Source organism: Sus scrofa, chromosome 4, assembly GCF_000003025.6.
Source record: "Sus scrofa isolate TJ Tabasco breed Duroc chromosome 4, Sscrofa11.1, whole genome shotgun sequence".
Classification (NCBI taxonomy): domain Eukaryota; kingdom Metazoa; phylum Chordata; class Mammalia; order Artiodactyla; family Suidae; genus Sus; species Sus scrofa.
In genome coordinates this window covers 29523575-29541337 of record NC_010446.5, presented here as the reverse complement: position 1 = coordinate 29541337, position 17763 = coordinate 29523575, and the positions used below count along the sequence as shown (strand labels likewise).

At 37.6% G+C, this 17763-nt stretch overlaps 1 protein-coding gene across 1 annotated transcript in view; it reads right to left on the bottom strand.

Annotated features, from left to right (window-relative positions):
- The window catches only part of RSPO2 (R-spondin 2), a 162117-nt gene that overhangs the window by 36553 nt on the left and 107801 nt on the right, over window positions 1-17763 (bottom strand). Inside the window, 3 exon segments of the mRNA NM_001293141.1 lie at window positions 14014-14103; window positions 14106-14201; window positions 16696-16839. Of these exon segments, the coding sequence (NP_001280070.1) occupies window positions 14014-14103; window positions 14106-14201; window positions 16696-16839 (330 nt within the window).

The following is a 17763-nucleotide window of genomic DNA, read 5'->3' as shown; positions in this document are numbered from 1 at the left end:
CCGAACATGACACTGTGCATTTCCCTAAATGCAGTGCTAAAACCCTGATTCTCAACCCCACCATACATACGTACACATGCATACTAGAATAAATGACCACATATTTTGAATTTTCAACCATCTTTCATTGTGTAGTCACTGCATACTACTGATTTCAGAATCATTTGTTACCAAGTACTAAAAGTTGCATAAAAGATGAGCAATAGGATGGCTGAATTATTTTTTTTAAAGTTTTAAAATATGGGTGCTTAAAAGGTCACCACCCTTGTTTGAACTCCTTTAAGCAAGTTCTTAATAAATGTAAGCTCTTATAAAAGGAATGGTTCAAATTAGGCTACTACTGATGTTATAGTTTTGCAACTAGATATGCTCACATGTCATCCACCTGGTGGAAAATTTCACATAGTGGCTCTTGGGATATACAGGTCTTATGTTTCTGATAAAGCAGAAACAAACTGATAATAGCAAAACAGTGCACAGCTTCAAACAGGGCTCCAGAAGTTAGCCAAATAACTCTTAATTCAAAGCATATCTGATGACTGTATTAGGTCAGTCTGTGCACTTAAGGTTGACAATTATACCAAATAGAGGAAGATCTGAAATGCAACAGACACTTGACATTTGAAGCAGAAATTACTTTAAATTACTCAGGTTAGCAGTACTACTCTCAACATGAAAATGCAAGAATACTACAAGAACTCTTTGCACACATACAAGACATGCATAGAGTTTCCTTCTATAGGTTTTGACATAAGATGAAGAGAAGAGTAAGAGTCTACACAATATATAACCTCCAGGGATTAGCATTCAGTCCCCTTTTACCATTTCATTTCATCAGAGGTTTTATTTCCTTTAGAATTTTCAAGAAACAGCTCATTTGGAAAGTAGATTTTTCTATGTGTAGGTATTTTTGAAAATAGACTCTTCATATCAGCCAAGCCTATTGTACATTTTATATGTATAAGTCCATGATAGTAATCAAAGACATTACTAATTCAAATTTCTAGTTATTTTGGGTTATTATCTTGGACTAGACATTCCAAGAATTAAACTTAGACGTTAACAATTGACAAAATGACCCCAGGACTACTTCACTAAAAACTCAGCAGGAAAGATATAAGACCTGTCAGAACTTTCTCCTAGCAACAAGAGAAGATAGTAATAAAAATGTTAAAGAGGCAGCTCAAGATGAAATTGTTTAGAGCATATCACAAGCTTGTCCATCTTATACCATATTTAACTGTGCATAATGTGTATACCCACATGAAAAACTGTAAAGTAGATGCATTTTTTAATCAGTCTGTGCAAAATTTTCACCTTTATTCAGACAGAAAACACTGCAAAAACAAAGGACCAATCACTACAGAGGATATACACACAAAAACACAAAATCCCTGGTTGCAGTACCTCTGAGGAATTCCCAGAGATTACAATGGGTTGAACAACAAGGAGGCTATCTATGAGAGTAAGAACTCTAGGTTTGATGTCTAAGCAAAAACTAGGCTTTGCTTTTACTCTTCTATCATTACCATAGGAAATTCACTAAGCCTCTCTGTACTTTAGCTTCCAACATGTAAAAAAGTGATGTTGATAAATGCAACTTAGAGTTTTGTTTAAAAGAAAGACATGCTTTTTTTCCCCCCCAAAGGAAAACTCATACAGAAACCCCAAAATGTAAAAAAGAAAAAAATAAAGCTACTCTCATTCAGTCAGGGTGAGAGGTCAGATCCTTACCTGCTGGGCTTTTCCCAAAAGCCATGAAACAACTCATACACCATGAAATCCTGCATAGAATCTACTTTGACCACTCCTGGATCTACATCTAGAGTGTTCTTGCCTTCTATGGACCTCACCTTCTTGAGATTAAATTACTGATATCTAATGGGTATAAGAAAATGAATTCCCATAGCAAAAGCACTATTAGGTGCAGTGACACAATACACATCACTGTATCTGTTCTATATCCTACCCACATTCCTAACTTTAGGTTCAGTACTTTCTCATGTTGTAGGTAGCTGGCTCACTTGTTATAAACTATGTTTCACAGGCTATACCCATGCCTTAACTTCTTTTTGAATAACTACATACCGGAGCTTGAGGTTTGTAAACAAAAAACTGTCAAGTGTCTCTTCCCTGTGACAACTCTTCAGTCAGTCAAATTTTTCTGGCACTGGTTAATCCATAAGGCTCAATTTGATAACTCTTATTGATTTGAAATATTTGCCAAGTTCACTTTGCCCCGATGTTTCCCATTTTTCTTTCGGACCCGTATATTATATCAAGTAGATTCTCCATGTTTACATCTATAGTAGCATATGCACCTGATGCTATTTTTTTTTTTTTGCTCACTTGATTTTTCTCCCTTCGCTTTCTACTCATGCTCCCTTATTCAAACCCTTGCATGATTCCAGGTCTATTTTCTGAAAAGATCTCTTCAGTCATCACTGACCTTTCGTGGTCCTACTGCAACCTTCATCTCCTTCAATATTTGAGGCCTGTTCTGTCCTAGGCCCATCAGGATACTCAGTGGCTGTCCAAGACCTTTCTGGAACTTACTGTTTCAATTTTACCACCTAGATTACACTGTCAATGAGATGCAATGAGTTTAACCTTGAATATGCTGACACATTTGTTAGCTGGAATGCAAATTAACCGACACTCCCTCTATCAAAAGCTATTACAACCCTCTTGGTAAAGGACAAAAAGGCTTTATGTTGAGACAATAGAAATAAAAATGAATGAACAATAGAAAACAGGACTGGGTGAGCAGTTATTTTAAAAAAGATAAAATAGCAACCCATATTTGATCCTTGATTCTGTGCAAGGCAAGGTATGAATGATGTTATTTAATCCTATGCAGCAGGCCCGTTATCATCCTCCAAATACATATGCTGATGCTGAAGCGTAGAGAGATTAAGTAAACTTCTCAGGTTTGCATACTTTTTAGGTGGTTGAGCAAAAGATGGGAGGCCTAATTTTTTTGAATGTGAGGAAGAGCCCGAAAGGTAGGGCTGAGATCCTGAGTAACTGGGAGGCTAGTGATGCCTTTAAAAAATAGTTATGCCTGGAGAAATACGGTCTTGAAAGGACAGCAAGGTGTGCTTCAGCCACGCTGGATTTGACAGGCTGGTGGGCTATCTGAGGAAGATGCCCATCAACAGCCAGATCTGTGGGATTGAAGATGATTCAAAGCCATGAGATGGCAGAAATTAGAGCATGAAGAGGCAAGAGTAAGCTATGGGAAGAATGGACAATGAAGAAGAATTAACAATTATAACACAGTATAGCAGAACAATAAAAATGCATGTCCTTACATACATGCTCATTTGCTCCTCACAAAAATCTTGTGACATATTATCCCCATTACTAAATGACTAAGCTTTGGGAAGTTAAGTAATCTTACCAATATCATTTGACCAACATGGGACCAAGACCAGTATGTACCCAATTTACAACTCTTGCCCCTATTTTTTCATACTCTTTTTTACAAGGCACATTCATTCACTGCCACTGAAGGTGTGAAATAGAAGCTTGTTGACGATTTGTCAAAAATAGCCAAGTGTGTGTTGCAGGCTTCGGTGGGGGGCGGGGTCAAAGGACTCAAATTAGGAGGAAGAAATACATGAGACATTGTTTCCCACCCCATGCCACAAACACCACAAATTGATAACTATACAGTTTTCTCCTAAACCCAATGTTTAATTCAGAATCCTTCTCATCCCAGCATTCTAGGTAGTGGCTAGTAAACGCATACTAGATAGAACTACCTTAGATAATTATACAATCGAGACTGGGTCTTGTGGGATCATTTTCGTCCTTGACCTGAATATTCTTTAATTTGCGTACTTTAAATTTTCAGAGTACTCCAAGCTGGCTGCTAAGGAGAAGCCATTAAAAGCTTATCATCATAAGAAAAACAGGGAATAATACATCCAAGGGTCTTGGTAAATGGCAAATAGACGCAGCAGTTAGAAAGCAAATATAGTTCAGTTAGGGTGAATGCAAAATGAGTCTAGATTTTAAAAAGTAAACTGCACTCATATAAACTGGGGAGTGGCTTGGCTTAGAAAGTTGGCAGGAAAAGATGCGAGGGTTACAGTGGACTGCAAGTCAAGGCAAAATCCTGTGCTCTTTAGCAAAGCAAGCATGACAGAAAAATGCATAAACATCAGAACCCATAAGTATTCTCTGGTAATTCTTCCAAGCTCAGACTGTTTAATGCTCTGCCCCAAATCTGGGATGTGCAGTTTATCTTCCTCCTTGTACCTTACCAGCACCACCTCAGTCGCTTCCATCTTCAATCAGCATTCTTCTAAAATACCTCCATGCTCAGAAGTCCCCTAGGACTCTCCACCGTGCACAAGGTCAACTCCCAAATCCTATCCTCTCTATAGAGTGGCTCCACAGCCAACTTGCAACTTACATTTCTGCTGTGCGCTGCTGTGACTGCCCTCCTCGACGTCTGAGCTCCAGCCAGGCTCTTCTGCTCGCCCCTCCTTGGACACAGAGGAACGCTTCGGCATCTCCATCTTTTCCCCTGCTCTCTCTGCCTAAAGTGAGCTCCCTTTTTAAGGTGTTCTCCACCCACCTCTCTTAATATAAGTTGTGCTCTTCAGGAACCATTCCCTTGCCAAGACAGCTAAAATAGGATACTTTCCCTACCATTTCAGGGCCTGTAACAACACTTATTCACATTTACAAATTCTATTTTGTGAATTTTGTTATGTTGTAGTGTGTGTTTTCTTCATCCCTGACTATAAACTTTTATTTCTATCATCCCCCACTCCCAATTTGCCCATGTCTTTAAAACACAGGAATTAATACATGTTTAAATAATTGATTTGATCGTACCTATTGTCATGGCCACGGAAAAACCATAGATTGCATTGGAAGCTTAGCTCCAACACTTAATATCTGAATGATATTGGGGAAGCAGATTCAAAAGAGGAATTAAAAGCTACCTTGTAACATATTTTAATAAAAACAGTTCAACTCACTAAGCATTTACTCAAAATCCACATATCAAAAACCTTTTACACGTTAAAATAATTGAAGGCCAGCTTTAGACAAGAAATAAAAATCACACAAGGTTATTTAAAATGTTAGTGCAAGGCCTGAAACAATCACCAGAAATAACTCTGTCTCTAACTATGCAACTTCTGATCTTACTTAAGAACATCTATGTAGAGAAGACACCCGACGAGTCTGAAGGGAAACTGACCCTCCAAACAAACGCACGTTTCCTAGATTCTCTATATACCATGAAGTTCTAAGCAGATGCAGCATTCACTATACGAACCTTGTGGACGGTTCCATTCAAATATAACTAGTAAGTCAAAAAAATCCTGATTCCATGATGCCTGTTCTTCTATCCACCCACAATTATACCTTCAGCTGCACTGAGGAGTAAACACTCTCAAGCCGCCTTCTACCTTCCAGCAGCCTGTGTTTGTGATGCGGACATTGCTGAAGACCTTGTCCATACTAGTCATTGCTCTGGGTGTGATTCCCCATTTGAGAAATATGCTTAGTGTTTATCTCCCTTTGGAACCAGAATGTTCCCATTACTGTGAGAATTAACTTCCTTGATTCTGTATGTCCCACCCTTTGTACATATGTGAATGTGTCTGACATTGAAGTATTCGTATATAGGTGTGTGTGGTATATGTGTATGTGTATATACATATGTATATATTCATGGTTGCATAATGTGTGCATTTGTATATATTCACGTTTGTGTATTTGTAAGGGTGCATATGTATGCTGTGTGTATATACATATATACATGTGATTTTTCCCTCCAAAATCTGTCGATAATGTATAAGTAATCATTTTAAATTAAGATAGAAAGAATCATATCCATGTTTTCCCTTTGCGTGATAGAAAACCCAAGGCCAGATTTTTGGCTCTATAGTTATTTCAAACCAACATGTATTAATACGGTCTATTTTCCTTGTCAGTCCTAAGCTCTTATTCTAAGTTTTACCCAGTTCTGAGCTTTTAAAATTTGTATTGTTTTGTTTTAGCATGTTATCAAATACTTTTTACATTAACTCCTTTGAGTAATGGGCAGGATACGAGGGTATAACATCAATTATTAAATGTCTTGACTATGCAAGCTCATGTATTTTACTCCTGGTTTCCCAAGTCCTCAAATACAAGAAAATAATGCTGACACACAGAATATTAGGTCAAAATATTGTATTAGATACACAGGTCAATTATAAAGCAAAACCTATTGCCTTTACATTTTTAGCTTAAATTCTAATAGCATTTGCCACCTGAACCATTTGTCCCTCTCTGTTGCGCAAAGTAATTTTATCGTCGTAACCACTTCTGGTCGATGACAACATGAGTCACACTGGGATTTTAGTACAACTCTGTCATTATTTCCACTAAAATGTTTTCTTTCTGCCTCCTAATCCTGGAGGATATCCACAAGTCCAACTCTAGGTCAATCCAGTAGCTGGAGAAGTATTTACAGGAAATCTCAATGAGCAAACCGCCTGTGCTCTTTTTATCAACACCGTTAAAAGAGCCCAGAGAGGTGCCTGATGAGGAAAATAAGTTGTTCCAAGAAACCATTAGGGGATTTATACTTGAGACTCTCTTATCTCATAAGGGGGGAAGAAAAAGTGGCCTGTTAAGAGAGGGGGGTAAAAATCTACCACTGACACCATGTGTGACCTATTAAAGTTGTTTTTATTTTAGAGTGTTGTAAAAATTGTTTTATATATTTTACATTAAGATTAGAGTAGCCTACTGCTGTGTCGAATTCATAAAAGAAAGGCTCTTTTGGAATTTTCCTGTCCTTGCCTTGTTACACATAGACTGTCAGGCCTTCAGTGGCATATGCAGTTGAGAAATCCTTTTTACAAGTACCCATAAAGAGACTAGTACATGTTGCTCCAGACTATAATTAAATGGGGCTAACAGAGACTCCAGATGGGGAAACTGTGGAGAATGGTACCAAGGTGTGGGTTCTTTCACTCATTTACTCCCTGGCCCCTCGGCCATCAGGCCTGGCACCAGGACATCCTGTCCCTTAGTCTCCATGTGATGGGCCCTTGGAGTCTATGTCTAAATCCAACAACTGCACTTTGCTTTGTCCTCCCTGTACTTTTCATAAGCTCCCAGCACACAGGGGATCACTTTTCTGCTCCTTCATTTTCTTAGACCTTTACACTCTGAAGTGTGAAAATTAATAAGTATGAAAGAAATCACTGCTCAAAAATAACACAAGAACAGGAGTTCCCGTCATGGCACAGTGGTTAACGAATCTGACGGTGTCCTAGGAACCATGAGGTTACAGGTTCAATCCCTGGCCTTGCTCGGTGGGTTAAGGATCCGGCATTGCCGTGAGCTGTGGTGGAGGTCGCAGACGCGGCTCGGATCCCGCGTTGCTGTGGCTCTGGCGTAGGCCAGCGGCTACAGCTCTGATTGGACCCCTAGCCTGGGAACCTCCATATGCCATGGGAGCGGCCCTAGAAAAGGCAAAAAGACAAAAATAAAAATAAAAAAATAACACAGAACAAAAAACACCACCACCACCACCAGTGCCAATGGTTATCCCCTACTCACTTTCCTAGAAATAAGTAAACAAATTAAAAAGCAGTCAGGGGCGGGGTGCAGTGAGGGAAGAGATACATCCCAAGACACTTCCTAAAGGCTCATTGTTAGGATGGATGAAGCAGAAATTACAGGTACTTTAGCTGCTGAGAAAAATGTCTGGGAACAGGTGGAACTTTGTTAAACGTCAATTTTACTTGGCAATCATACATTTGCATGTAAGATATGGCTGCTTATGACTGACTGCCCCAGTTTATAATCACTATAAAATAAACATTACCATTAGCTGTCATGTACCTGGGAAATTGTACAATTTATTTCATTTATAGGGACTAATACAAATCACTGACTAAAGGAAATATAGGGGTTCCCTTGTGGCTCAGCAGGTTAAGGATCTGGCAGTTGTCACTGCTGTGGCTCTGTTTACAGCTGTGGCACGGGTTTGATCCCTGGCCCAGGAATTTTCTGATTTTGCAGGCACAACCAAAAAGAGAGAGCGAGAGAAAATTCATGAAGAAATATATTTATCACAACAAAGGGACAACAAGAACTCCCTATTTATTTATTTGCTTTTTAGGGCCACACCCCTGGCAATATGGAGGTTCCCAGGCTAGAGGTCAAATCAGAGCTACCGCTGCCAGCCTATGCCACAACAACGCAGGATCCGAGCCACGTCTGCAACCTACACAACAGGTCATGACAATACCAGATCCTTAACCCACTGAGCGAGGCCGGGGATCGAACTGGCAACCTCATGGTTCCTACTTGGATTTGTTTCTGCTGTGCCACAATGGGAACTGCCCCCCTTTTTTGATGTTATCTACTTCATATAAGAATTTCAATATCCACATTCCTGACAACTCTGAAAGTTTCAAAAGAAAAGAGGTTTTTCTCTTATCCTCTTCTCTTCCATACTACTCTTGAGGTTGGCATGTATAAAACAGACCACATAAATTGCAACTCAAATGTAAACAAAATGTAGAGAAATAAAGAACATATGTCTATAGCATGTTTTCTTGACCCCATCCTACTGAAAATGTGCTTATTTCCTGTTCTCAGTTTAATCCATCACAATCTACAACCATCTTTAGTTCTAGTATCTAATACCTAATCCACATGTTGCTGTCAATTTATATACCAAAAACAAAAATTAAAGCGGTCCTATTACTATTGCCTTTTAAAAAGTAGATTTTTGCAGATATTCTGGACCTAAGTTGTTAAATAGTATTTTGTGTGTGTTTGTGTGTCCTACCAAGTTAAAAGCAACTGTGGAGGCAGGGCGGGGAAAAGATGCTCGTCAAGAAATGTCACTTAAGAGGAACAAGTTATTTTTAAACTGGAATTGTAGGCAGGGGCAGTTTTTTTTATTTAAATTTTAGCACAGTCCTGAGAGAAAACAGCTGGGCTTAAAGAATTACACCATACTGTTACTCACAACTGGTATGGTGAGTTGAGGCAGCCAAGAGCAAGTGAGAGAAAGCTATCTGAGCATCTTCGAAAGCATCACCCAAATGACTTTAATAGCCTGATTGCTTAGATGTGTCAGAAAGAGAAAAGCCTCACCTGGCACAGAGCTACTAGATGTGGGGAGGGGCTCAGACCCCCCCAGCGCTCCTGCACAAGAGCCAGTGGGCTAGGTGTAGCTCTACAGGAGACAGCTTTAGCTGGAGGGTGACTTTCAAAGACTGAGGTTGGCAAGAATAATCTTGAAATCACCAACAAACTGAGAACAAATGATACTAAAATTATGGAAGACAAAGGCATCAGTAGGGATGGTCTGATCAAAACAAAGCCTATGGCTCAACACTTTGGCATTTATGAAATGACCTTTGAGGTATGATTCCCTATATATCTCGAGTGGGAAGACACTCAGAGTGGGTAGTGACTGCAGAGTGCCATGTTCTTTTAAATATTTATTAAAAAAAAAAAGTAAAGTGATGCGTCAAAGCGGAGAGATAAACAGTTTAAAGTTAGTTACTTCAATGTTGAAATAGCTTTGTCATCAATTTTTATTATAAGGAACAAGGAAAAGACACAGGAAAACTTAACCTGGGCAAGACATTGGCCCTACTCTTAACTCTACCCTTAATGACTTGCTGTATCACCATGAACCAGTCAGCACCTCCTGGATCTCAGTTCTTTCCCCTTCCCTAATATGTAGCAGGAGAATCAAGGATATTTACAAAACATAGCCATTGAGTCAATAGATAAAAAACTTTCCCTTAGGTCTTCAAAAGATCTCCTTCATTCAGATCTCTGATCAAATGTTATTCCCTCTAGGTCCTTGAACACCCTGCATAATACACTCCCAATCCAAACTTTCACTGGATTTTCCTGCTTTATTTTTCTTCACACAGCTCCCATCTCCATGGGAAATTACACACATGCACTTCTTTATCACCATGATTCCCACTAGGAAAAACTTTCTAAGAACTCTTTGAACAATATCACACCTAGACCAATCACTGGTACACAATACTAAATATCTGCTGAATAAATTAAAATTAGTTGTCATGGGACTTTACAGATGGGACAGAATACTTCATGTTGAGGTTGTAGTAGCCAATTCTAGGAAAGACTACAGTCACCTCCAAGTAACATCAGCTCCCCCATACAAGAATACCTTCCAACTTCATACCTCAGCAACCATGATCTTGCTCTTCCATTTGTCATCTACATAGACTAATAACATGTTTATATTTTTCTATTAATAAATTGCCCAGTGTACAATACAGTTCAGACTTGAAATCCCTTCCTTTTAAAGCTGCAGGTTATATATTAATAGAATAACTTAGTCCCAACAGGATGATTCTATTAATGAATGTGAGGAGGGAGGTAGGGAAGGGAGTAAAGATAGTCATACCTACTATAAATATAGCCTTCATTCTTAGTATTTCCTTCTTTTTTCCCTTTTTTTCCTACACTCGCTGTTCAATTTTTTTCTTTCAACTCATTGTCAATCATCTTTTTCCAAACATCTTTTTTGTTTGTTTTTGTCTTTTTAGGGCTGCACCCACAACATATGGCAATTCCCAGGCTAGGGTTGAATTGGAGATGCAGCTCCCAGACTACACCACAGCCATGCCAGATCCGAGCCATGTCTCTGATCTACATCACAGCTCACAGCAATACCAGATCCTTAACGTACTAAGTGAGGACAGGGATCAAATCCACATCCTTCTGGATACGAGTCAGATTCGATACCACTGAGCCACGAGGGGAACTCCCCAACATCTTTTGTGATTCCCCTCCTCTTTGTTTCTCCATCCTCCTGCTATCTAGGTATCGAAACCATAGGTCATGTGCAGATTTTTAAGAGTCTTGCTCAGTTTTTGAAGGTTCACTATCTGTGAAAATGGAGGAGGAAGGAAGGAAGGAATAGGGTGAAAGCTGCCAGATTTAAAGGCTTGGCACACGCACAGCATAGCTACTGGGAAAGTGTTCAGTTCTTGGTTGTGAAACAATGCTCTTGGCTTTACGATTCTGTTCTTTACCCTTCACATGACAAGCACAGAACTTACCCATATCTGTTGACACTTGGTGCTAGAATCATTGGATTTTAGACCTGAACTGGATCTTAAAGATCATCTACCCCAATATCGTCAATTTAAAAATGAAGAAATATAGGCCAAGAGAGGTTAAGTGACTTGCCAAGGGTCACAGAATTCAAGAGTTGATAGGGTGCAGACACCCAGATCTCCTGATCGCCAAACCAGAATGTGGAAGAATGAGTGTCAGAAAAGCCCAAGCTGCTCTCAGATTATGTCATCAGAAATGAAAGAAAAGATAATTAAAAAAAAAAAAAATTGGAGACGTATACTGAGAAACTTCAGGCCAAAAGTCAGTCCATGGCTTAAGTTATTTCCAAAATTTCTTCCATTTTTAAAAGCAAAGAAGCATATGATAATTAGAGAAAAATAGGCTAAAGCATTACACTGTTGTTTTCAAATCTTACAGCCATTTATTTTCTCACTTTTAATAGTTTTCAGTGTACTATCTTATATACTTTGGACTATTCCATTTCGCTGACCTCTAACTTCTGCCTTCCAGTAATCAAAAGCAGCTGATTTTAATGTGCCTGTGCTCTAGTGTGAAGGAGGTGAAGGCTGCGTTTGTGTGCAATCAGGTTAAGATTGGCTCCAACGGGAGAAAAATCCATACATATGTTGAAAAGATCTGAAAAACGCCTGTATTCCCAACCTGATTACGACTTACATTTTTGCATGGTTTGTCAAAGCAGATCACCAAAATCAAGTCAAGATGTAAAATGGGATAAAGTGGTTTTCTTCTCCATTCTTCCATTAATTACCGTGACCTATTGAAGAAAAGAACTTTTTCCTCTCTCACCTGAGGCAAGGTGGGATACTCCACTGGAAGTTATGCCAATTTTTATCAATTGGTGCTCAAGTTCCAAAATTAATTTTCTAGTTTTAATTTCCACATTTGTAAGTAGCCATTATTTGACTACAGAGTCATTTTCCATTTCTATCCACAACTCTGTTTTAGTTCCCTTTTTACAAAACATACAACAAATTCCAATATAACCCTGTAAACCAACTAAGCTTTAAAACGTACTTAAAAATTGAATTTATTCAACTGGATATGTACATACAGGGATTAGAGCAATAGTGAGTCTTTCCTAATGTCTATCCTAATAAATAATATTTGGTAAAACCTAAATATAAATTAAATCAGAGTTCATTACTAGTTCACTTGTCAAAAAGGAGAATATTAGCAGATGATACATAAACATTTGCTTGACGTAATTGCTGACGGTGTTAGGCTGTATTTCTTATGATGGTATACTGTTGTTGGAGGCATAAAAAATACAATGAACATTATAGGTTAACAATCTAGCTGTTATTTGCAAAATTCTCAAACAAGAATGAGGCTAGGTCAAAATAGTTTTGAAGAGGAGGGGAAGGTGCTGGGTCTTGTTACACATAAGCATGTTTGTTATAGGAGCATTTTCAGGTTAATTTTTGCTATTAACGTAAACCACAATTGGGGGACCACGTTGCTGGAACAGGAATGGGGGGGTAGTTATATAAACAATACACAACAAAGAAAGTCTTTATTTCCAATACCTGAATACATCAGGTTTGTTTTTAGGTACAAGGTTGCAGGTTAAATGCTCTCAGCTATCCAAGAAGTAGCTTATTAGTTTTGTAAGAAAATATTTTCTTATATTTTCACTGAAAAATACCCAGTTTAACTGAACAAAACCATCCTTGTTAGTGAAAAGCAGACCCAAAAAAACTTTGTTTCAAAGACTCAGCAAAGAAAAGCAAAACTAATTCAAGAGGAAAAGCTGCCTTCCTAATAGTAGCTTCTGAATCTGGATCTAATAGTTCTCAGAGGCCGACTGGAGTCTTCGAGTCTTAAGTTTTGTCTTCCTCCATGGATCATAGACATTCTCTATGAGGCAATGTAATATGAATATAAATCCATTCTAAGCTGATATATATTCCCTCTCTGGGCTACAGGCACGAAGCTGCAAAGCTATGCCCCAATAGCAAGAACAAAGGCAAATGAACGTTTTGATTATTTCATAAGGCAATTTTCTAAATGCAACTTTCTTTTTTGCTTTTCTGTTCTGTGCACTAGAAAAACTCTAACTTCATCTTTGGCAGTGTAGCATCCACCAGTGATAAAATAAACAGTAACAAGAGATTATGCTCTAAGAACCTCAGTGTCAGCGCTAAGAACTGCATTTTCAACATACTGACTCGGCTATAGCCAGCACCTGAGCTATGTACACTTCTCCTAATTTGTAAGTGGGCCTAATCCTGTTAATACAGAATAATTACTGCAAATCAGCATAATTACTACAAAGACACAAATAAACATACACATACCAGTAGCTGTTTTCTACAAATTATTATGAAAACAAAGAGAACTGGCTAATTGTGGTAACATTAAGACAATGTTTATTCCTTCCAGTGTTTGGGCAAGTTTATTTTAAGTTGTCATCTTCAACTAGTAACGATACAGATGATTTTTACAGATTCCATAAACCTTTCTAATCTAAACTCTTCTTAACTGAAAGTTGGCTGCTTCTCTTAGAGCAACATCTGCAAAGGCCTGATTTCATAAGAACTGGCTTTTATGGTACATTAACAAAAAAAAAAAAAAAAAAGAGAGAGAGAGAGAAAATTCAACGCACACACACACACAGGCTTTTAGAAATCTTGTTGTAAAAGCTCATTTGTAACGTAATCTTCTAAATTATTTTCAAGGTATCATGAAAGTAAATATTCACTTTATATGCCTCACAATTTAAACACACATCTCTAAGGAAGTACAGTGTGGAATTTTACTCGCTCACTAATATTATCATCAGGTTTCCTTCATGGATAAATATTCTATATTGGAGCAAGGGTAATTAGGAAGGGGGAAAATTCAGAAAGCACACAGCCCACGACAGTGATTACCAGAACTCACCTCCTGGACAATGCCTCATGGCCATCTTACATCTCCTGGATTCAGCAATGGTTGGACATGGTATCGTATCTTTTGCTGGCTTTTTAACAATTGCCGTGTTCTAGTTTCCAGACCCCATTTAAATCCACATGTGCGATTATTTCTGCTACAAGTTCCCCATTCACTCCAATGGCCAACCTCACATCCTTCTAGGAGAGAGAAAACAAACACAGGTAACAATTTGGTATACATTTCTTCACTGTCACCAAAATCATATTGCAGTTTTTCTCCACTTCCCCACTTTCAGGTACCAAAAATTAAGTTGTACAGCTTATAAGATGTGTATACGCTTTTTGAGAACTTGAACTCTTTCAACAAGAGTTACAGATAAATAATAAATAACTGTCACATAAGTAACATAAAATCTTTAACTTTCTATTGGTCTTAGTTCATTTTTGAAGGGACATTAATGGCCCATTCTAAAGACATTGAAATATATAATCTTTCAAAGATTCAATAGCTAAAACCTACAGTAAAAGACACTAGTTTCATACCATGACAGGAGACAAAATTTTACAATTCGGCACACTCCCAGTGAAATTCACAAGTGTATTAATTTTGGAAGTAAGTACTTGATGAAAAGGATAGGGAATGCGTTCACATTTCCTGATTATTTCAATTCTTTTAATAGGTGTCTGGAAACAACTGCATGTATTTCTTATTCCCTGAACTGATGCTCTTGCTTAAAAAGTAAACAAATATGGTCAGGAATGTGAAAATGTATGTATTATCTAGGTATGCAAGAATTTTAGCAATGACATCCTGCTGTGCAGCACTGGGATCCTGCTGTGTGGCACTGGGAACTATGTCTAGCCACTTATGATGTAGCATGATAATGTGAGAAAAAAAGAATGTATACATGTATGTGTACCTAGGTCACCATGCTGTACAGTAGAAAATTGACAGAATACTATAAACCAGCTATAATGGAAAAAAATTAAAATCATTATAAAAAATTTAAAAAAGTTTTTATCACCCCCTTTTGTAAATTCATATGTTAGAAAAGTAGGCTACCCTCCAACACCTCCCCCTCCCAGGATGGGAGGAGGGGAGAGGGAATAAAAGGATAAAAATATGCAAAGTTAAACCTTATCAAATTCACCATTAAAAGCCTCATCACACTAGCAGATAAGAACTCAGGCCTAGAGTCCACACCTAATTAATATTTCCACATGCCAGACCTTACCAGGTGTCATGGTGATTCTTAGGCTTTTCAAAACTATTTTAGATTTTTACTCAGGGAAATGCATAAAACCATTGTGAATTTGTTAATATTTAAGGGTTTCAAAGAATTTCCACTGAACATTTGTAAAGAATGTGGGTCTTCCCTCTCAAAAGCGAATTCAGCATTTTGAATATGCTCTTCCAGTGACTTTCATTTTTCTCTACAGGATGTTGTCTGCATGCGTGCATTAACTCACACATATTTAGGAACATAAGTACATGTTTCTTCAAAAACCTCTCACTTAAATGTATTCTCTGAAAGTTTTGTATGTATGTAATTACAGACTACTTCAATATTTCTGCAGGAAAAAAGTTCTCAATTTAAGTCTCCATTTTAAAGAGATGGAAAGACTCCTTATAACACATTGCTTTGTTGTACACCATAGGAGATGATTAACACGTCAAAATTCAGAGGTAGCAAGGGTGGGGGTAGGAGTGGGGAAGATGCTATTACACCTAAGATTAGATTCAGACATTTATCAGAATGTAGGGACTGTGAAGGGAAGGCATAAATTAGTGGGATGGGACTAACATCATACTGCTATATATAAAATAGTAGCTAACAAGAACCCACTGCACAGCACAAGGAAATCTACTCAATATTCTGTAATAACCTATGAGGGAAAAAAAGAATGGATATATATATATATATATATATATATAAAACTGATTCACTGCTATACACCTGAAACTAATACAATATTTTAAGTCAACTATATGCCAATAAAGAAAATTTTTTAATGTAAGTACTGACAGATCTTTGCCTTTTAATCAGTGGTATAAAAATATGCTAAGGGTTTTATAAACACTCAAAAATATAAAATTTATAAAATGTGCATTCCTATTTACAAGTAGCATATATATTTATATTAAATTATGCATTCTACATATCCAAATTTAGTAAAATTGTTTTAACATACTTTGCAACATTTAGTTGATCAACAAAGTATGTCTGAAAAAAATCTCTTCCCAAATGATTTTTTTTTACAAAAATAACTAAGATTCTCCATAGTTAATACACATTACAAAAGTGATAGACTAGTTAACCACATGGCACTGCTTGAAAATTTTTTCTTCTAAACAAAATGTTTTCCCTTAACAGTTATTAATAATTTATTAAATAATTAAGACATGGGTGTATTACATAGACGATAAATATTATGCTCAGCATTTAAATAGTTTAACCTAACAAATATACAACTAACAAATTTTGTAGCAAAATATATGCTACTACCCATGGCAGGATGACTAAAGAACTCAGACAGCAAGGAACTTAAATAATTTTCAGCTCTAATTAATAACAAGAGAATTGATTTGTTTTTAGGATAAATACATTCAGCATGCATGTCCCCCCCCCCAAAAAAAAAAAAAACAGGTGTTAAAAGTTGAAGTTTGAAAGTGACATGAAAAACTACTCACCCACACATTCCATGGTTTCATCTAAAGGTGCAAAACCATCTGGACATTCCTCAAAGCAACGGCCTCTATGCAAATAAAAGCCTATTTTGCACTTGGTACAAAAGTCTTTGCTAAAGCAAGAATCACAGTTTTCTATTCTGCATCCTAAAAACAATTTTAAAGAGAAAGAGAAAATTTCAGTCAAAAATTTACTGCTTCCACCAATAAAACTTTCACAAACTCACCAGTTGGCTCAATTGGAATTCTAGCGGTCAGAGAAATATGTGTTCAATTCATTTGTTCTCTGAAGCCATCTCATTCTAAATCACTCCTACCTCTTCCAGCAGCTCACCACATCAATAGGCTAAAACACAGTTCCAGCCTGGGGCCCTAGGCAGTATGAGACTCTTCAGAGATTTTTGCAACTCCAAATGGGATTAAAACAAAGGATTAAAAAGAAAAAGTAAACACCCCCCACTACAAATTACTTTGCTCCCGGGATTGAAATCTGTTCTGCTCTTCAAAAGACCTACAGTGAAAAATGATGGGAATACTCTAATCAGTATCTTCTGCTTTAGGACAGTAAATTAAAATTCCGTTTAATGCATTTACTTTCATCAGAGGATGTCATAATTTGGAGGAGTAGTTTGGAAAACCTATAAGGTGCCAAACATTTCCACTTAGTCTTCATAATTTTCCATCAAAGTGAGAAGTAGAACCCCTTTTTTGCAAATAAGGAACCAGGACTAAGATTAAATCATAAAGCTGGTAGCAGCTGCATTGGTTCTAAAAGGCCCCCAAACAGACTGCCTTCTAAATCGGGTCTTTTTTCTTTTACCACACTGAATTTCATTGAGAAGAGTCAGTGAAACAGGGTGCTTTCAGGTCTGTTATGTGTGGTTTTGAATGCCAGCTCTGCGACTCTGAACAAACAGTTACATGCCTCTCTGCGCTTCTACTTCCTTCTGAAGAAAACAGAGATGTGTCACTGGCTTTATAAGGCTATTGCGAAGATTTGCAATAACATCTGTAAATTGGCTGTCTCAAACTAGGTAGTCTGCAGATAGAAGCAAGAGTGAATTAGAAACA